This window comes from Carcharhinus amblyrhynchos, chromosome 5 (assembly GCF_965287045.1).
Source record: "Carcharhinus amblyrhynchos chromosome 5, sCarAmb.v2.hapA, whole genome shotgun sequence".
Taxonomy (NCBI): Eukaryota; Metazoa; Chordata; class Chondrichthyes; order Carcharhiniformes; family Carcharhinidae; genus Carcharhinus; species Carcharhinus amblyrhynchos.
In genome coordinates this window covers 64,852,665-64,875,519 of record NC_137328.1, presented here as the reverse complement: position 1 = coordinate 64,875,519, position 22,855 = coordinate 64,852,665, and the positions used below count along the sequence as shown (strand labels likewise).

General features: G+C 42.0%; 1 protein-coding gene across 1 annotated transcript in view; it reads right to left on the bottom strand.

The window, feature by feature from the left end:
- Window positions 1-22,855, bottom strand: part of aldh7a1 (aldehyde dehydrogenase 7 family, member A1) — a 50,526-nt gene that overhangs the window by 15,578 nt on the left and 12,093 nt on the right. Inside the window, exons 5-10 of the mRNA XM_080188936.1 lie at window positions 21,074-21,197; window positions 19,474-19,606; window positions 15,490-15,534; window positions 13,206-13,283; window positions 7,819-7,916; window positions 7,629-7,670 (exon numbers count right to left, since the gene is read on the bottom strand). Coding sequence (XP_080045062.1) covers window positions 7,629-7,670; window positions 7,819-7,916; window positions 13,206-13,283; window positions 15,490-15,534; window positions 19,474-19,606; window positions 21,074-21,197 — 520 coding nt within the window. The remainder of the gene's footprint in view (window positions 1-7,628; window positions 7,671-7,818; window positions 7,917-13,205; window positions 13,284-15,489; window positions 15,535-19,473; window positions 19,607-21,073; window positions 21,198-22,855) is intronic.

The window sequence follows — 22,855 nt, the reverse complement described above, 5'->3', positions numbered from 1 at the left end:
ACACAGGGTCACACACAGTGACCCAAGCCAGGAATCGAATCCGGGGTCCTTGGTGCTGTGAGACAGCAGTGCTAACCACTGTGCCACCGTACTGCGTCCAACAGCTCTATACTGAACAGTCCATTCATATTGTGGGAAAAATGAAAATGTGAAAGCAGCATTATGGACATTATGGCAACAAATGCTGGCTTGGCCAACAATGTCCACATCCAATGGAAGAATAAAACACAGAATAAATTTCATGCATTACATTTCAATACATATAATGGAAAGCCAGCAATATTTTTAAAATGAGAAATATCCAGTTGGTCTTGCGACTGAGATGGGAATTCAACTTTAGCTACCACAAAATAAACAAGGTCATAAGATTCAAGCCCAGTAATATCAGGTCTGCAGTCTGGCAGTACGTGATGATCACCAGCAGGTGGCACCTGTACGCTTTTGAAATTCCATTCAAATATGGAAGTTATGAACCATTAGTCAAAGCATCAACAATTGTCCTGAAATTCCACACAAGGTTTCTTCAGCTAGTCTCCCACCATAACTTCAGCAGGAACCGCTGGATCCCTCAAGGAACTGATGGATTCTCACTATCTCAGGTCTCTTGAGTTATCCACAGAATTACAGGTGGCACGGTGGTTAACATTGCTGACTCATGACCCTACCGACCTCAGTTCGATTCCTGGTTTGGGTCACTGTCTGTGCAGAGTTTGCGCATTCTCCCCGTGTCTGTGTGGGTTTCCTCCAGGTTCTCCAGTTTCTTCCTACACTTCAAAGATGCACGGATTAGGTTGAGTGACAATGCTAAATTGCCCATAGAGTCCCGGGATGTGTAGATTAGGGGAATTTGTGGGGTAAATGTGTGGGGTTGTGGGAACAGGACCTGGGGTGGGATTCTTGTCATGCAGATTTGATGGGCTGAATGGCCTCCTTCTGCACTGGAGGGTTTTTATGATTCTATGGTTTCTATGACAAGTTTCCACATTTCTTTACAAGAGGGAACCTACAGCCATGGCTGAAGTAATTGTGTCCCAGAGAGAACAGGAGGGAAAAAAGATCTCAGATCTTTTGTATGTGACAGACAAAACACAGTGAATAAGGCTGGTGAATTGCAGCCCCAATAAATACACATGAACATCATTTTGCAGCAATAATGGAGACCCGGCTTAGAAAAAAGGGACAGAATATATACTAAATATTCCCTGGACACAAGGTGTTCAGGAAAGATAAGGAAAAGAAAGGAGAAGGAAGGAGAAAATTACTCAGCTGGAGAGAGGGGATACCCTAGAGATGTCATGGATAGAATCTATTTGGTTAGAGTTAAGAAACAATAGACATGAGACAAATGTTATGCTACTTGGTGAATCCTACAGGCCATTAACTACTGGAAGAGATGTAGAGAAGATTTGCAGGGAAATTGCAGAACGTTGCAACATCTATAGGATAGAGTGAGTGGGTGAATCATCTTAGTTAACACATATCTCAATGTAAAAGACAGAGAGGGGAAAGGTTCCTTAATGTTCTGGAGAATTTTCTTGACCAGTACGCTCACAGAACAATGAGGAAGGTGGCATTGCTGGATAGGGTGCTGGGAAATGAGATGTATCAAATGGATTCAGTCGGGAAACATTTGGTGAACAGCAATCTCCGTACCAGAAGGTTTAAATAGACAAGAAACAATCTAGAATAAAAATTAATTTGTTTGAGGGGGCCCAATTCCTGTGGGCTGAGAACAAAACTGTTCTGGGAACTGTGGAATCAAAAATTGGCAAGCAAAACTGCAATGGAAGTTTGGGCTGACTTTAACAGGAAATAGTTCAGGTACTGTTAAGATACACTTGGGGGAAAGATGAAGTAATAAAAACCAGAGCTCCCTGGTTGACAAAAAAAAGAAACAAGAAAGGAGAGCATTTGACAGATGTGCTGTTGATAAATGTAAGTGAAAACCAGGTCAACTGTAAAAAGCTCAGAGGGATAGTGAAAAAGGAAATAAGAGAAGAAAGTGGAGAATGTGAAGAGACTGACAACTAACGTTAAGAGGGAACTCAAAAGTCTTCCACAGGCAGCAAAATAGTAAAAAAAAGAGCAGCAAGTGGAGGGTGGGGGCAAATAGCAATCAATCAAAAAAGGGTATATATGAAAGAAGGCAGAGGACATGGTGAGGTATTAAATGACTATTGTGTGTTAGTCTTGACCAAGGAAGATGATGATCACAGTGAAAGAGGTGTTGAGAAACTGGAATAGCTACCAATTAATAAAGGAGAACGGCCATCTGTACTTAAATGTTGAGAATTCACTAGAACCAGATGGGATGCATCCAAGGATACTGAGGGAAATAAAAGAGGCAATTGTGGAGGCACTGGCCATATTTTTCCAATCCTCCTTTGATACTGGGGAGATGCCAGGGGGTGGTAAATTGTATCCTTGTTCAAAAATGATGCAAAGTTTAAAATTAACAATCGCTTAAGCAAGTGAAGACTAAGAAAAAATATCACAAATTTCTTAAACTCATACTGCTGGCATAGAGACAATGGGCTGAATAGCCTCCTCCTCTGCTGTAACTTTTCTATGATTCTATGAGACCTCATGCAAATGAAATGTACTTGCACTGAACCTTGAAACACTGGTACTGGCAGGCCCATAGAATCTCTGTTTACATAACCAGAAGCACTTGAAACAGTAGCACATCAGTCCATGTCCAAATGTAGCAAGACCTAGATAATATCCAGGCCTGAGGAGACAAGTAACAAGTATGAATAATTCTGACAGGGTAAAGAAGGATATTCTACTCCCACTAGATGGTATGTCAGTAGATAGGGGTAGCAATTTCAAGATAGTCAGCAAGAGAGCTAGAAGTGAGTTGAGAAGAAACTTCTTTACTCAGAGAATTGTTGAGATTTGGAATGTGCTGCCTGGCAGAGTGGTGGAGGCAGAGTCCATAGGAGGTTTCAAAAGAGAGCTGGACACATTTGAATGTGACGAATATAGAGGGCTAAGGACTTAGGTCTAGAGACTAGCTGGTAGCTCTTTAGAGAACCACTGCAGACACAATGGGCTGAATGGTCCCCTTCTGCACTGTAAAATTCTATGATTCTAAGTAACATTTGTAATACTTGTGCCATGCAAATGCTAGGCAATGACCATCTCCAACAAGAGAGAATCTAACCATCGCCCCTTGACGTTACCATTGCTCAATCTCTCACCACCAACATCCTGGGGTTAACTATCAACCAGAAACTCAACTGGACTAGTCATATAAATACCATGGCTGTAAGAGCAGATCAGAGGCTAGAAATCCTGCAGCAAGTAACTCACCTCCTGACTCCCTAAAGCCTGTTCACAATCTATAAGGCAGGAGTGTGATGGCATGAGATGTTTCATTTTGGGAAGACTAGCAAGGCAAGGGAATAAGGTGACAGGAAGGACTAGAGGGACTTTGGAGAGTACATCCATAGATTCCTGAGAGGAGCACAACAGATAGATAAGATGGTTATGAAGGCAGATTGGATACTTGCCTTTTTCAACTACAGGCATAGAATATAAGAGCAGGGAGATTATGATGGAGTTATATGAAACACTGGTTAGGCACAGTTGGGGTACTGTGTGCTGTTTTGGTTGCTACTCTATAGGAAAGATGTGACTACACTGAAGAGGGTGCAGAGGAGATTCACCAGGATGTTGCCTGGACTGGAGTATTCCAGCTAAGAATAGAGACTGATTAGGCTGAGATTGTTCTCCTATTGGAAGCGAAGGCTGAGGGAGGACATCAATCAAGGTGTACAAAAACGATGAAGGACATAGATAGGGTCGGGTAGATAAGAAGGAATTTTTCTTCTTAGTAAAGGGTCAGTAAGGGGCACAGATTTAAGGGGCAAGAGATTTAGAGGGATTTAAGAAAAAAAGAGGGTGGTGGGAACATGGAACTCACTGCTGGAAAGTGTGGTAGAGGTGGGAACCAGCACATTTAAGAAGAATTTAGATGAGTACTTGAAACACCATAGCATACAGACTACGGACCAAGTGTTGGAAAATGGAATTAGAATAGATAGTTATTTGATGGCTGGTGCACACACAATGGGCCAAAATGTTTCTTTCCTGTGCTGTAAAACTCTACTCCCCACTTGCCTGGGTAAGTGCAGCTCCAACAATACTTAAGAAGCTTGACACCATCCAGGACAAAGCAGCCTGCTTGATTGGCAGCCTTTTCTCAAACATTCAATTCCTTCACCACTGACAAATAACGGCAGTACTGTGTACCATCCGCAGGAACTCACCACGGCTTCTCAGACAGCACCTTCCAAACCCACAACCTCTACCATCTAGAAGAGCAGGAGCAGCAGAATGATGGGAACACTATCTCCTGCAAGTTCCCCTCCAAGTCACCCACCATCCTGACTTGGAACATGTCACGTTTGCGTCACTGTCGCTGAGGCAAAATCCTGAAACTCCCTCCCTAACAGCATTCTGGGCGTACTTACATCACATGGACTACAGTGATTCAAGACAGCTCACCATTACCTTCTCAAGGACAATTAGGGATGGGAAATAAATGCTGACCTAGACAACGAAGCCCACATCCCACGAATATATTAATGTCAGTAAATTATTCTTCACCAGTGATTCAGACATTTCAACTCTTCAATGAAGGCATCCACTAACCTTTCTGTGCTGGTTAATATGTTATGTATTTTTTTAAAGTTTATGTTGAACATTAAGCCAAGTCCAGATTTATGTTTGGAGATTGATTCGTGCAGTGTTACAAAAAAAAAGTTAAATTAATTCTCCACTCACAGCAACATCAAGAGTGAGGGACAAGTTAAATTGTGAAACATGCAATTCCCGTGTAGGTTACCTCATTTCACCCACTAACTCCAGTGTTGGTTAACCCACTGCACCTACTAACTCCCGTGTAGATTAACCCACTTCACCCACTAACTCCCGTATAGGTTAACTCACTTCACCCACTAACTCCTGTGTTGGTTAACCCACTAACTCCCGTGTAGATTAACTCACTTCACCCACTAACTGTGTCGGTTAACCCACTTCATCCACTAACTCCCGTGTAGATTAACTCACTTCACCCACTAACTCCCGTATAGGTTAACTCACTTCACCCACTAACTCCTGTGTTGGTTAACCCACTAACTCCTGTGTAGATTAACTCACTTCACTCACTAACTCCTGTGTCGGTTAACCCACTTCACCCACTAACTCGTGTAGGTTAACCCACTTCACCCACTAACTCCCGTGTAGGTTAACCCACTTCACCCACTGACTTACGTGTACATTAACCCACTAACAGGTGTCACAATTAACTTCCACATAATTTGATGACACGCCGACTCTGATATTTCTAGATTTGTTTTAAAGAGAACAATCTCTAGCAGAAGAAAGTCCTTTCTACTTTTTAATGGATTGGTTCATCCTCAATTCCATTCCTTTCAATGAAAGTCATGAGGAATCACATTTAATTCTCAAGTTATTTGTTGGCTTGTTGTCTGTCAGCCAAATACTGAAGGGCGAGTTGAAATGTTTGTGATTGCTTTCTCATAAATTACTATCGCACACATTACTGGGAATACTAGACAAAATAATTTACTGCTGTTGATCCTCAACAATGAGCCCAAGACGGAATTAGATTTGTATTATGGAATATCTAGAGCAAAACATAATGTCCCTCAGGGCAGCAAGTTTTGAGATCACAGAAGGAGGCCATTCAACCCATCAAACCTGCACTGACAACAATCCCACCCAGGTCCTATCCCCATAACTCCACATATTTACCCTGCTCATCTCCCTGGCACTAACAGCAAATTTGGCATGCCCAATCAACCTAACCCACAAATCTTTGGACTGTGGAAGGAAACCAGTGCACTCAGGAAACCCACACAGACACGGGGAGAACATGCCAACTCCACACAGACAATCACCCGAGGCCGGAATTGAACCTGGGTCCCTGGAGCTGTGAGGCAGCAGTGCTAACCATTGTGTCACCCAATACGTAGACAATCACCCAAGACCGCAATGGAACCCAGGTCCCTGGCACTGTGAGACGGCAGTGCTAACCACTGTGCCATCGTGCTGCCTGTTGGATTGGAGGGTATTTAATCAGGTTGGAGGGATCCGGGTTTCCCTCTTCAGTCCACTTAACTATGGGATGGCAAAGCCCATGGGCGACCTGCCTAGATACTAACAAGCAGGCAATTAATGCCCACTTAAGTGTCTCACCCTGCTGCAGGTGGTATTCAACCATCAGTGGGTAGGGGAGTCGCTATGTAGGAAGCCAGGGTGGAGGTTCAGAGTTTCCATTTCAAAGACACTCTGAGCCCAGTCAAGGGAGCTGGCATCAGGAAGGGGAGTTCCCTAAAAGCCATCTAATAGCCCAAGCTTCAATCACCACCCACCCGCCAACCTTCCCCTCACCTTCTGCAGCCTCCACCCAATCGTCACTCATCTTCAGCCTCAGGTCCCTCATGGGGGCACTGCTGGTAGCTGCTATCATTCCAAGTGGTATGGGGAAATTTCCATCGCCAGGATCCCCAATGCCAGGAAAGGCACAATGGTGGCCACATAACTGCCTGAAGGACACTAATACAGCATGCCTTCCCCATACAGCACGCCTCACCCACAAGTAGCAATGTGAGGCTCCTGCCAGTAACTTTGGCCAACAGCCAGTGCTGCTGCCTCAAACACTGAATACCACCCTGCACAAACATGTTCAAGTATCTACTAATTAGGAGGATGCCATTCCTCCCCTCGAGCTGCTCTGTCATTCAGTAAGATCACGGCTGATTAAATTGTGGTCTCAATAACACTATTCTGCCCATCCTTTAACTCTCTTGTTCTTCCAAGTTGCAGGCTTGCAATGAAACCCTGTTTATAGATCATAATGTTGACAGTGCAGCAACATCAGTAAAGAAAGAGGACCTTTCAGTATTGCATCCAATACATCTGATTTAGAACAGTGCCTTCTTAGCAATGTTTCACTCTAGACTGTCACAATGCTAGTTGGCGTGTTATTCAAGATTTGACTATGCTATTATTCATAATGGTTCAGGATTAAAATAATATGCCAAGGGTTTTGTACAAACTTATATTTCATTAATTGTCATTATTGTGCCTCAAACTCCAGTCCACAGCCTGTATGTTTGTTGGTGTATTTTTGTTTGAATTCCTAATTTTACTTCAAGCTAGGGAGGAAATGCTACTGAATGACCATCCTAGATCTGTGTATGTGTGTTTGTCTCTTTGCTTTGTGTACAAACAGTACACTTGATTAAAGGTGGCATAGTGGTATTGTCACTGGACTAGTAAGCCAGACACTCAGCGTAATGTTCCGAGGACCTGGTTCAATTTCCACTATGGCAGATGATTACATTTGAATTCAACAACAAAAATCTGAAATTAAAAAGTCTAATGATGACCATGAAGCCATCACTGATGGCCATAAAAATCCACCTGGTTCACTAATGTCCTTTAGAAGAGTCCTTGTGACTTTTAATCCGCAACAATGTGGTTGACTCTTAAATTCTCACTGAATTCACGGACATTTAGGAATGGAAATTAAAAGCTAGTCCATCCAGCAACACCTACATCCCATGAATGAATAAAGGAAAGTTAAACATTACCAATGATAGCATTGTTGCCGCCAAGCTCCAGAAGCATTCGCCCTAGAGGAGGAGAGAGAACAAAAAAACTAATTCATCTTCACAACGCTGTTAGTCATGTCCTCAGAGCTAAACAATTTCTTTTTAACATTACTACCTTCGTTCAGAAAAACATACAAGTTTCACAGTTTCGTCTCCCACAGCCACTTACCAAATCGCTCTTGAACCACTAACGATACTTGTTTTCCTACATTTGTGCTCCCAGTAAAAGACAAGAGGTTTATTCGCTCATCTTTGCTCATTGCAGCACTGAAAACAATTCAAAAACAGGTTTAGAATGTTAATTATCTTCTAGAGCATTCAAGTATATTCAGAGAAGCTTGTCCAGCTGGTGCCAGGCAACTTCAATCAATCATTGACGAAAACTCGCTTTTCTTCAAAGTCACAGTAGCTGAAATACCAACAACTTGAGAACTGTCAGGGTCCCTGTGTTGCCCTGTTTGGGCTGGGGGCGCAAAGAGGAGACGACTTGCTAGAATTAAGTACCCATTCAGGAATTTGACTGGTTGGCATCAATCCTCCCTGTAATTTAGAATACTGAGGTTAGAAATTGTGGCGAAGAGCAGCTGGCCAGAAACTGACAGCTTTCCGTTGCCTGCCAGCGTCACTGGAAGCAACTGCTGCCAGTAACGCACTCACTAGAGGCCTACATAAGAACATAAGAAATAGGAGCAGGAGTAGGCCATCCAGCCCTTCGAGCCTGCCCCGCCATTCAATAAGATCATGGCTGATCTGTCGTGGCTCAGTTCCACTTTCCCGCCCTCTCTCCATAACCCTTAATCCCCTCTCTTATCAAGAACCCATCAACCCGCTTCTTAAAAATATTTAGCGAGGCAGCCTCCACCACTTCAACGGGCAGAGAATTCCAGAGATTCACCACCCTTTGAGTGAAGAAGTTCCTCCTCAACTCCGTTCTAAACCGCCTCCCCTTTATCTTGAGGCTGTGCCCCCTAGTCCTACTGTCTTTTTTGAGCGGGAAGAGTCTCTCCACCTCTATCCTATCCATCCCATTCATCATCTTATACGTCTCAATGAGATCTCCCCTCATTCTTCTAAACTCTAACGAGTACAAGCCTAGTTTATTCAGCCTCTCCTCATAGCTCAATCCCCTCAACTCCGGTATCAGCCTAACTGCAGCAGCTCAAAAAGACAACTAACTACAACCTTCTGATGGGTAATTAAGAATGGGCAATAAACACCAGCTTAGCCAGCAATGTCCATCTCCTGAGAAATAATTTTCTAAAGCTCCCCAAATTTAATTGCTGCACCTTTAGGAATGCCTAGGCCCTAAACATTGGAATTCCATCCCTATACCTCTCCACCTCGCTTTTCTCATTTAAGGTGCTCCCTAAAATCTACTACTTTAATCAAGCTTGCAGTCTATCAGCCTTAATACTTTCTTAGCAGCTTGCTGTTATACTTTGCGTCGTACAGCTGCCATGAAGCACATTGGAACACGTTATGCTACTTTTTCATTGCCGATATTAATAACTTTAATTCCCTTTATACTACTATTTCTGGTTTGTAATTTGTATCATCTTCTGTGAAGACAAGCACAAAATATATATGTTCAATGTCTATTTCATTTCTTGATATTTTTGCCAGTCTCTGACTCTGAAGGCAGGATTTTACCACCGTTTTAAACCTGTTTTACGGTGGGAAAATGCTGTAAAATCGGGCGTAAAGCAAGAAATGCGAATGGCCCATCAGGCACCTGGGCGATGACCACTGGGCAGTGGCAGGGGGCACCGGGGGTGGTGGTAATGATCAGTCTAGGTGGCAGGAGGTATCAGCAGAGGCTGCATCTCAGGCCACGAGCCCTCTTGATTGCAGTGAGAGGGGAGAGAGCCGGATGAGGCTGCCTGCAGTAGCAGGAGCCTGACAGCACTGTTTGTCAGACCATTGCTACTGCTAATGCGCATGTGCAGCATCAGAGGTCAGCACATGCGCACTATCTCCCTCCACAAGCTGCTGGGCCCGTTAAGCCCCACTCACAGCCTCTCTGGCCAGAAATAGGATAGTCCAAAATTTTGCAGAGTGCATAAGATTGGGCCTGAAAATGTGCCCAAAAACAGACCTGGAACTCTCCTAGTTTCATGCCACCCGTCACTTAGAAAAAAATCCCATAAGATTCCGCCGAGTTAACAAAAGTTAACTGTGCTCAATTTCCAACTTTTTATCTACTTGTAAAAGCTCTTACTACGGATTTGTATATTGTTGGCAGTTAATCTCTCTTTTCCTGGATAATCAACCTTTTCATCACTCTCTCAATCCTCAAGCTTATTCCTGTTCTTCATAACATTAGAAACCTCTTCTTTTAACCTGATGCTATCCTTAACTTCCCCACTAAGCTACAGATGGATCTTTTCTGCTGAGACTTTGTTTCTTTGATGGAATTGATGTTTGCTGAAAATTATGAATTATTTCTTTAAATGTTTCCCACTGTTTATTTATCACCATATCTTTTCGACCTTAGTTAGGTTTCCCCTCATATCTCTGTAATTAGTTCTGAGGTTTAAGATTCTTGTTTGGGACTTCAATATGTTGCTCTCTGAATTAATATGCAATTCAATTGTATTATATTCACTTTCTCTTCCAGGAGATCTTTAACAGTGAAATTAATAATGGACCCTGCCTTACTACACAGTATTCAATCTAAAATAGCTCTGTGCCTATTTGATTACCTTTCTTTGAGAGCATTAGAACATAATTAATAGGAGCAACAGTAAACCATCAGGTCCTTCAAATTTACACTGCTCTTCAGTTTGATCATGTCTGATCTTCTGCCTCAGTTTTCCACTTGCTCCCCTTATCCATTGATTCCCAGAGATCAAAAATCTATCAATCTCAACCTTAAATAAAATCACTAAACAGACAGATGTTTACTAATGATTGCACCATTTTCACTTCCACTTGCAATCTCTCATTTGCAGCAATACTGGATAACATTCAGCATTGGGCCGAGAATTAGTGAGTAACACTGTGCCACACAAATGCCAGCCATTGATGTTGCTAGTACAGAAGAGTCTCACCACCACCTTACAAGTCATGTAACATTCGGACTAGGATATATCTCACCATTCAATCATTGTCACTGGAACTGCCAACTAACTACACTGTGGGTGCACCGAAACCAGCTAGACTACAGCAGGTAGAGGTTGTGTCTCACCACCAGCTTGTCAAGGTAAGTTAGGAATTATATCACCATTCCTTCACCGTCACTGAGTCAAATACCTAGAACTTGCTTCCTAATAGTCCTACATTTTAAAAAAAATCATTTGCAGGAGATGGACATGGGCAGCTAGACCAGCATTTTTAGCCATCCCTAGTTGCCCTTCAGAAGGGGTGGTGAGCTGCTTTCTTGAACTGTTGCAGTCTATGTCATGTAACTCATGGTCTTAGGGAAGGAGTTCCAATATTCTGACCACTGTCAGTGAAGGAACAGCATTTATTTTCAAGTCAGGATGGTGAATGACTTGGAGGGGAACTTCCAGGTGTTTCCAGGTATTGGCTGCCCTTATCCTTCTAATTGGTAGCAGTCCTGGGTTTGGTAGGTGCTGTCTAGGTGAGTTGTCACAGTGCATCTCTGCTGACACTGTTCATTAGTGGTGAAGGGACTGAATGTTTGTGCAAGGGGTACCAATCACACAGGCTGCTTTGTCCTAGATGGTCTTGAACTTTGAATGTTGTTGGAGCTACACTCATAAGAACATAAGAAATAGGAGCAGGAGTAGGCCATCTAGCCCTTCGAGCCTGCCCCGCCATTCAATAAGATCATGGCTGATCTGTCGTGGCTCAGTTCCACATTCCCGCCCTCTCCCCATAACCCTTAATCCCCTCTCTTATCAAAAACCCATCAACCCGCGTCTTAAAAATATTTAGCGAGGCAGCCTCCACCACTTCAACAGGCAGAGAATTCCAGAGATTCACCACCCTTTGAGTGAAGAAGTTCCTCCTCAACTCCGTTCTAAACCACCCCCCCTTTATCTTGAGGCTGTGCCCCCTAGTCCTACTATCCTTTCTGAGCAGGAAGAGTCTCTCCACCTCTATCCTATCCATCCCATTCATCATCTTATACGTCTCAATGAGATCTCCCCTCATTCTTCTAAACTCTAACGAGTACAAGCCTAGTTTATTCAGCCTCTCCTCATAGCTCAACCCCCTCAACTCCGGCATCAGCCTAGTAAACCTCCTCTGCACTCCCTCCAAGGCCAAAATATCCTTGCGTAAGTACGGTGCCCAAAACTGCACACAGTACTCCAGCTGCAGCCTCACCAATGCCCTATACAGCCGCAGCAAGACCTCCCTACTTTTATATTCAATCCCCCTCGCTATGAAGGCCAGCATCCCATTAGCCTTCCTGACCACCTGCTGCACCTGCAAGCTGGGTTTTTGCAACTCATGCACAAGGACCCCAAGGTCCCTCTGCACCGTCGCCTGCTGCAGTTTTTCGCCACATAAGTAATAATCCTTCCTACCATTATCCCTACCAAAGTGGACCACCTCGCACTTGCCAACATTAAATTCCATTTGCCATTTCCTGGCCCATTCGCCGAAGCAAATGGAGAGTATTCCATCACAATCCTGACTTGTGCCCAGGTGGACAGGCTCTGGAGAATCAGGAGGCGAGTTACTTGCCCCAGGATTCCAAACATCTGATCTGCTCTTGTAGCTACAGTATTTATATGGCTAATCTAGTTCAGTTTCTGGTCAATGGTAACCCCCAGTGCACTAAAGCAGTTCAAGGTGGTTTCCCTTCTCAAGCTCAGTAAGAGATGGCTAACAAAGGCTGGCTTAGTGAACCATGCCCATATCCCATGAAAAAATATATTAACATTTTTAATACTATTAACAGTATTCCAAGGGGTCCAGGATCTTGCTCTTCCATAATGTATTGGAATTTTACAATCAGTAGGATAACTTCCAGTAAATTTTACATTTTTTTGACATCACAGATGAGATTTTCCTTGAAATTCAAGCATTCACGTAAGTCCATGTGATTTATTTACAATGCAGGTTCAATCAGACACTCGATCAAAAAAAAGACAGAAGACATTTTACTGCAAAATTCAATCACTCTTCCACCATTATTTCACTAAACTTACACATGACCAGTTGCAGCAAACATATTTAAAAGTATTACTGCATTGGTGAACAGAACGATGATTAATTATGTTAGTTTCACAGGTAGTCTTACATTCACACTGCAATGAAGTTATTGTGAAAACTCCCCAGTCGCCACACTTCAGCAACTGTTTGGGTACACTGAGGGAGAATTTAGCATGGCCAATTCATCTAACCAGCACACCTTTTGGACTGTGGGAGAAACTGGAGCACCTGGAGGAAACCCACGAAGACACAGGGAGAATGTGCAAACTCCAAACAGACAGTGACCCAGACTGGGAATTGAACCTAGGTACCTGGCGCGGTGAGGCAGCAGTGATAATCACTGTGCAACCATTCCACCCCAGGCATTTCAAAAGTTTGTACATTAACAGGCATGAATTAGCCCATTGTAGTTCTTCCTCATTCACTTACCCAACATCAGCACCACCACATGCAAGGGAACAAATGGCTCCAGGTAATTTGTTATCTTCTAAAACCTGGGCAACAATTCTGCAGAGAGAGCGACAATAAATTGTGAGCTGTAAATTTGGCAAATACTCTAATTTGAAAATTATACAAGGCTTAAAAAAAACTCAATTTCAGGATTAAAAACACCAATAAAAATTAAATTTACTTAATGCACTTTACAGAGATTTTAAAAAATTAGGGATATTCTTTTAGAAACAAACTTTAGAAACTTGGCCACTAAATATTTAAATATGCTTCTGGTAATTGGGTCAAAACGGGAATTCAGTGATGAGCAGAAATGGTGCATTTTTTTCAATTGAAACTAAGACTGAAATTTAAGCTGAAGCTTTAATCTTGAATGACTGGTATGTCAATTAACTATTCAATATCAGTTCATGGCCAGCAGATTGCTGGACAAGTGTCAGACACTGTATGGTTGGAGCTAACTGGCCACTTGGAACAAATATCTGAAAGCTGAATCTCATCGCAATATAGCCAGACCTCTGATGAAGAATCATCCAGACTTGAAACGTTAGTTCTGCTCTCACTCCACAGATGCTATCAAGACTTGTTTGAGATTTTATCTAATTGAAGGTGGGTTGCTTTTACTCCCAATTCTCCTAACGCTTTTTTAAAAAATATTCAAAGAAGCTTAAAACTAATTTAGAATTGCACAAAGATGGAAGAATCTGTGCAATGTAGAAGTTGTGAATAATTGACATTCTAGGCCTGGATTCTAGCCACAACAACTCTGAGGTGGTCAGCCTTTCGCTTCTCAGCCTTTTGGCTAAGATCAAGTATAGTATTGACATGCGGTGCTTAGTTGAAGTCATTAGGTTACATTTTAGTTTCATCTGAAGCAATTTTTAAAAGTGGCATCTCAGCCTTTTGGCTAAGATGCACATGAGATCAAGCCTTGGAGGAGGAGCTATGCCTACTTCAATCAGCTTGGACCATGTAGATCAAGCTTAAGACAGGAGGTGAGAGCCCTGATGTCAGCTTGGATCGGGAATGTCTCAATTTGTTGAGACTCTGAATTGGACTTGATTTGATTGAATTGGAATAAAAACAAAAAAAGAATGAGCAACAGGCAACACTTCAAAATATAAGAGAAAGATTAGTTTAATGGATGAGGCATTACAGAAGACCAGGCTGCCAATCAGAATAGGACAAGAGAACAAGAACTTGGGAGAAGGGTGGATCTGTTAGAAACAGGGTCAGAAACCACGATCTAACAGTAGGGCAGGAGCCATCACACACAATTCAGTTAGGGAAGGAGAGAAGAAAGAGAAAGTAGTAGACAATTTGTGGCTTTAGCTGTTTTGATTATTTTGGTTCACAGATGGAATTTTCTGCTAACTCGACTCAATTGAATCATGACGTTGCTTCCTGGCTGCACGGAGCCCACATCAGTTGTGACACAATGCTGGAGGGAACAACTGCTGTCACCCACAGGGTAATAATATATCCAGAAGAAAACCAGGGTCTTTGTGCTGAACCCAGATTATTGGAAAGGAAGCTGAAGGAAAGGACCTAAAGTGTAGTATTTTCTGAAATACTATCCATACCACATGCTAATGAAGACAGAAGATGGTAATTAAACAGAACAATATGTGACCTGTGGTTTTAGTGCAAAATAGCAGACATTCAGTACCTCCACAGCAGGATGAGTTTTGATGTGGAAGGAGCTTATACAGGCCAGAGGTTTCCACACAAACCAAATGCATGCAGGTTCAGTAGATTGGCCAGGTTAAATTTCCCCTTAGTGAATAAAATTGGTTAGGTTAGATGGATTAGCCATGATAATTGCATGGGGTTACAGAGATAGGGTGGAGGGGAGGGCCTGGCTGGGTGGGATGATCTTTGAAGAATCAGTGCAGACGTGATGGGCCAAATGGCTTCTTTCTACATTGTAGGGATTCTATGGTCCTATGTTGGCAGGCAGAATTCCTTCTGAGCTATTTCTCTGTTTCTGTTAACAGGTTACCTCCAATTCTGTGCGCAGTCATTTGTGTTAACAGTGTCTTATATAGAACATATTGAGCAACATTCTCCAGCCACGCTGGTCTAAAAGCCAGAAATTCCTGCCTGACCATCAATGGCGTTTCACATTCTCTGCACCCACCAGCTAAAATTCCAGTGGCAGGTAGGATGGAAGAAAGGGCCACGTCACATTACATATTAAATTAATCTACTAGTTCATTCTTGCTGGAAAATAATAAAACATTAATTGCAATAATGTACTTACTGTGTAACTGCTACACTAGTCAGAGGAGTCGTTGGAGCTCCTTTCCTGTGAGCATAAAATACATAGAATCATAAATTTCACAGAGGCCACTCGGGCTATCACATCCCTGACTAATTCCACTTTTCAGATCTTAACCTGCAGGTTATGGCATTTCAAGTCAATATGTAAGTACTTATGTGGCATAAAGCTTCTACTTCATTCAACAGCAAGTTGCAGATTGTGATTACCCTTTGTGCGAAGAAACTTCTCCCCAACTTCCCTCAACATCTTCTACAAATTACTTGAAACCTGTGCCCCCAGTATAGATTGCTAAGGTTCCCTCTGCTAAGGGAAATAGGTTCTTCCTATCTACTTTATCTGGCCCCCTCAATTTTACACACGTTAATTAAATCTCCTCAGTCTCTCTACTTCAAAGAAAACAATCACAGCTTATCAGGTGTAAACATGGTGCCAGAGCGAGGAGACTTCTTGCAAGCTGTGCCCAGCATACCTTCTAATTCTTTTACTCTTGTTCTATGCTTCTGAAACTTCATTCTAACTCTTTTAAGCTCTCTAACAATGCTCTAACTCAATCTCTTACAGATTTGGTGCTTTCTCTAAACACTAGCCATGACTGTGACACTACATTCTGCACTCTCTCATTTTCTTCTCTTTGAATGGTGTGCTTGTGCGCAAGAAACAATGCTTTTCACTCTATGCTAATACATGTGACAATAATAAATCAAATCAAAATATCCTGACAGCTAAATTCTCTATATCTGGCACGTACCTCATAAATCTCCTGTATTTACTTTTGTGCTATCACACCTTTCCTATCATGCAGTGATCAGAACTGTAAATAGTATTGCAGCTGTAGCCAAACAGGCCATCTAAAATGGCATTTTGTAAAGCACTCTGGGACAATTGGGCAAGAAACTAAACCGACAGGCTGCAGTTTAAAGACAGACAAACAGGGTGCAACTCTGATGAGTGAATACACAGGATATGGGCCATCTCCAGGATGAAAGAGACTTTCTGATCACACTGGGTTGTGTGCCAGACATAAAGGCACCGTGAATCCTTATTTAGGAGGAAGGTATATGACCTATGTGCCTCTAACACCTACAGACATGGCTGCTGGGGACACACCCAGAGATCGGTGTTGTAGCACCTGATTGGACTCTTATCGATCAGGGTGATCAAGTCCTGATCGATTATTGGCAATGGCCAAAAAGGGGCGTGAAACCAAACAGGGTATAAAGGGTGCTGCACAACCAGGAATCTCTCTCTCTCTGACCACACGAACGAGCTGCAACAATGGTGAACATTGCCAGCAAGAGGAGAGCCACCACACCCAAGAAGGAAGGAAGAAAGACCACAGCCAGAATGCCAGTCCAGACCAAAGGACCAAACTACATTGACAACTATCAAGACCAGCACACAGATAAAGGCCAATATCTGTTTGGGTACTTGTCAGTCACGCAAAGTTCAGTCAAGGTCTTGTACTTGAATTCTAGTATTTTCTGTAAGATAACTTATTGTTGGTCGAGTGGGTGATTATTGATTGTGTGGGTTTAAATAAATATTGTTTGTACTAGTAAGATGTCTACTCAAAGTTATTTGTCCACTGTATAAGGGTTAAAACAGACTGATTTTTACAACACAGCTGTGAACTCACTAGCTTTTTGCACAGTTTTAACTCAACTTCTCTCTCCTTACATTCTATGCCTTTGCCTGGCCTGTCCATTTTATAGCGTCCTGCAGTCCTCAGTCTTCTTCCTTACTATCAACCAGACAGTCATCTTTATTTCATTTGCATTCAAGTCTGAGTCTTTGATAAATAGCACAAAAAGCAAGGGACCTAGAACTGAGGCACAGGCAGAGTGGCAATTTCACTGGACAGTTAGCACATTTGGTGTAGTCAACATGCAAACGTTTTAGCAAATGTCCCATATGGCAAAGCGGTCAGAAAAGCAAGCAGCATTCAGGGTAGGGTAAGACAAACCTCAGTTGCCAAAAAAAATTAAATACTAATTCTGCCTGTAAAAACATTATTTTTTCTCATTTATGGAACATCCACTTGTAATGACTTTAATCAGGCCAGGGGTTGGCCCATTGGAGATGAACTCCCTGATTAAGGATCCAATTGATGGGCTAATCACAGAGTCTCTGCCTTGCACTTAACTGGGAATGTCAGTTCCTCTGACACCCCCAGAGATAGACTGCTAGCTATTCGCACTCTGTGTACTGCTGTTGGAGTTTGTAAATAAAAGGATTTTGATGTAAGGACTTCTACCTCCAAAGACATATTACAACACAGAGGCAGTTATTGCAAATATCCAATTAGATTCATTGACCTTTAACTCACAGGAGATAGTTATGCAGCTCATTATGTCTGCTGGCTCCTTGAAAAAGTGCTGTCCAAATTACCTAATAATCACCCAATTTTATCCACATAACTCTTTAAATTATGATAATCATTCTATTCTGTTACTATATAGTGTCAGTTTTGAAACTTGAGATAGTTGTGTTCATTACAGTTTTGGAACCAAAGATAAATGACATTCATGTCTAGGAAACAACAATCAAGAATCTTTTTAATATTTGCGAGCAATATTCTTTGCTTTCTTATTTTCTTATGGTCGTTGTGTCACCAATGGTAGAAGTGAAGTAAAAAACTGGAACTGAGGTTAGAAGAGTCATATTTTTATAGCTGTAACAAGGGATCACACAATGTCGAGTGTCCAAATCGAAGCTGAAAGCTAATGCTGGAACTAAAATATAGGTTCTTAGAGAACAACATCTAGGTCGCATAGGGGACCTTATAATCTTGTAGACTACGAGACAGGAATAAAGCACAGCAGAGCAATTGGGTTGTATATTGGGTTGTAAAGGAGCTGGTGGAAAACAATAGCTGGTCCATTGATTGGAAATAAAATTTGAAAGAGTGCAATGTAACAGAAGTAATAGAAGGAACAATGTAATAAAGAAGATAAATTATACTAAGAGTACCTCTGCAATGTGCCTTGCTAGAATGACAGTAGATATATTACAACTCATTATCTCAAAGTGCAGAGCAAACCAAACAACATCCTTGTTCATATCATAAATTACATGGAATGAACTGACCGAAAATTCTCTTCTCTGATATGGCAACACTGACAAGAGTGCATTTACCTCTCAACTCTAATCAGCAAAGTGACTGTTTTTGCATTGGTCAATTTTCTAATGTTAACTCAGTGTAGTTTTAAAACTGAATTCATCCCATCTGATCATTTGGAGACTGATACTAGAAAACTGGCACTAAGGACACTGAATTGTTGTCCTTTAGGAAAAGGAGTCTCATATCCCTACCTAATCCTAACTGCATATGACTCGAGTCATGTATGACAGGGCTGAAATTAAATGTTCTGTGAAGTGGCCTCGTGAGCTACTTGGTTATAAAAGTAAATACGATAATAAAAAACAATGAGCTTTGCCAGCATCATGAATAATTTAAGAATAAATGCTTTGAGGGGCATGTCAGGATTGGCAAATGTATTATATTTCAACTGCCTATCCCCCAACAATCTCTCTTCCCCCAAACCCCCATGCCTCTAACCCCTCATTACATGTACTGATGTGTTGAACTCTGACAGCGTCAAACATTTCCAAGTCAGCTGCAGGGTTTATCTTCTGGTAGTCCATCCAGTCTCCTCCTGACCTATATAATTTATCTCACAGAATAAGCTTTACTGTGGACTTCAAGTTTATTCCGCCATCCAGTGAACAGTGCAGAGCCCTTGAACTCAGCAAAAAGGAGGCAAACAAACCTGTGGAGAATAAGCCCATCACTCTTGAGTGCATTGAAAAAGTCAAAAATCTGATCCACAGAACTGTCTTCTCCCCAAACTTCCATAAGCCAAGTGATGCAACCAAACATACATTTACGTAATTAGAACAAATGTATTAGTGCACAGAGCTGAATTAATAAGTTTGGATCATCCATCTTCAGAAATAACTCACCAAAGGCAACAGTTTCCACAGACAAGCGCGAGGGCATTATTCCACCCATAAACAGCAACTGGAAAGTTAAAGGCAGTGATGATTCCTACTAGACCAAGCGGATTCCATTGTTCAATTAGAGCATGTCCAGGACCTTGGAAAGATTTCATGGAAGTCAAATGTCAATTGAATATATCCTTGATTTTTCTTTCATAATCTGCAAGTTGTAAAAGCATAGGGATAGCATTTCAGAGAAATTTTCCCAATTTCTATTGTTTGCATCATTTCTCTAGGGATTCCACTCATCTCCTACTTAGGTTATGGTGGGAGATTGGGAAAAACTGCATGAAAATCCTACCACATGATCCTTATCCACCTAGAGTTGAACAAAATCCACTCAGAGTTAAACAGAAAACAATGTACATAAGGTGTGGTATGTCCGTGTGTCTGATACTTTCTTATACCAAATGTGAGAGTAGTTTTTCAAAGCCACTGCGTCATGAATTTCACATCTAACTCTAGACTAGGTATTTTCTGTCAATATAATGCTGGATTAAAGTAGGATTTTGCGACTTGTTTTAAGAACAGTTGTCTGTTTCTGCATAGTGACTGGATTATGGGATAGATGAAAGCACAGAGTTCTGAAAAAGGAAAGGCTTTGAGTATATTATTTTCCATATTCTAAAAAAAAGACAACCAGAAGCATCTTCAGATTACAGTGTAAAAGGAATACTACCTGTACCGAATATCTGACACTGCTGTAATAGCAGCAGCAAATTAAGGTTGAAAGAAGTTTCATCCAAGATCCTACAACATGGGAAATCCATTTTTGTGGGCCACAGGCACACAATAAAGTAGGTAGCTAATTTTAACTGCTCCAAAGAAAGATCATTGACCTGAAATCTTAACTGTTTCTCTCCACAGATGTCGGTACTTGCTGAGTATTTCCATCATTCCTCGGGTTTGATAAAGTTACTACCTGGTATAAGTTTGAGGATCGACATATTCACATTTGTTTGAAGGAATTACTGACAATAACAACAGTGGGGAATTTTTAAGTCACATTTACAATACTGAGAGTGGTTGCAAAAATTACATTATGATATATCAATCAATTCAGTCTTAATTAATCCAGTGATAACAATTTTGCATGTTGTCTCAATTAGTGTAGATACTATTACTTTTGAGCCATTGCCAACATTAGCAATTTCTCCCCAGTCAGAATCCATTTGCCAATCAATTTTGCAATTGTTACCTGAAAATCGTTCTGGACACTTATGTTCAAACATTTAGCGCCCTTGGATAGCTAATCAGAGGGAGGAATGGCTGTAGAATTGGGCTTTCACAACAACCCAGTAGTCACAATCATTAGGATGTGCAGACATCAAACACACAGAATATCTGGCTACCATAAAACAAAAACTGCAGTGAAGCAGATATTACTCGAGTCTTCACTGTTTGCCTGTGATTATTTCTATTTCCCTTGGGTAGATAGCTTCCTCTGTAATCTCAACTGCAGCTTTCATGCAATAGTATTTAGCACATTTAAAAACAAGGCAAGAAAATAATACAGAATGTACTAATAGCAGTGACAAAAGTCAGAATATATTGCTTCACTTACGCTCAGATGGTAGCACAGGCCCTCCAAGCATTCGAGACAGTCCAACTGCATAGTCACAGATATCAATATACTCCTGAACCTCCCCTACACCTTCAACAGAAATTTTCCCCATCTCCAAAGAAACCTTAAAAGTAAACACAAAAAAACGAATTACAAACTTGAATGCGTTCCAACTGTACTATTCACAAACAAAATCAAAAATGCGTCAACATCAGTGTTCTGTAATAAGCCTACATGTCGGTTAAGAACGTAAGAAATAGGAGCAGGAGTAGGCCATCCAGCCCTTCGAGCCTGCCCCGCCATTCAATAAGATCATGGCTGATCTGTCGCTGCTCAGTTCCACTTTCCCGCCCTCTCCCCATAACCCTTAATCCCCTCTCTCATCAAAAACCCATCAACCCGCGTCTTAAAAATATTTAGCGAGGCAGCCTCCACCACTTCAACGGGCAGAGAATTCCAGAGATTCACCACCCTTTGAGTGAAGAAGTTCCTCCTCAACTCCGTTCTAAACCGCCCCCCTTTTACCTTGAGGCTGTGCCCCCTAGTCCTACTGTCTTTTTTGAGCGAGAAGAGTCTTTCCACCTCTATCGTATCCATCCCATTCATCATCTTATACGTCTCAATGAGCTCTCCCCTCATTCTTCTAAACTCTAACGAGTACAAGCCCAGTTTATTCAGCCTCTCCTCATAGCTCAACCCCCTCAACTCCGGTATCAGCCTAGTAAACCTCCTCTGCACTCCCTCCAAGGCCAAAATATCTTTGCGCAGGTGCGGCGCCCAAAACTGCACACAGTACTCCAGCTGCGGCCTCACCAATGCCCTATACAGCTGCAGCAAGACCTCCCTACTTTTATATTCAATCCCCTTCGCTATGAAGGCCAGCATCCCATTCACCTTCCTGACCACCTGCTGCACCTGCAAGCTGGGTTTTTGCGACTCATGCACAAGGACCCCGAGGTCCCTCTGCACCGTCGCCTGCTGCAGTTTTTCGCCCCGTAAGTAATAGTCCTTCCTACCATTCTTCCTACCAAAGTGGACCACCTCACACTTGCCAACATTAAATTCCATTTGCCATTTCCTGGCCCATTCGCCCAGCCTATCTAGATCCTTCTGTAGACTCTCCACACCCTCCGCACAATTTGCCGTTCCCCCAATCTTGGTGTCATCAGCAAATTTCGACACTCTACACTCGGTTCCCTCCTCCAGATCATCTATATAAATGGTAAAAAGCTGAGGCCCCAGCACCGACCCCTGGGGCACTCCACTAATTGAAGTTCCATCTGGAAAATCTGCATACAGGCTCTTCACAATCAGGCCTCGCAAAGAAATCATTCTCCCACATCCAAAACTGGCTGCAAGTAAAATCAGATTTGAAAAATGGAAAATATATACTAACGAATAAAACCAATTTCTGTACTTTTTTTATACTCAAGGGATATAGGCAAGGCTGGCACAGCCAACATTTGTTGCCCATCCCTAATTACTCTCGAGACTCCTTCTTGAACTGCTACGGGTCATTTGGTGTCAATGCCATTAAAATGGAAATTCCAGGATTCTGACCCAGTAACAGTGAAGCAATAGCAATACAGTTCCAAGTCAGGGTGATATGCGGCATACAATAGGTTAGCCAATGCTATAATTTCAACTTGATTAAAGTGGTAATCAAAGGCACAACCGTGAGTTGATTTTATGTGGCTGTAATGTGAATACCATTTCTACATTACAAATCAATCCCCACTAGTTCATTTAATGCCATGAAATACATTTTGGAAACTTCTCACG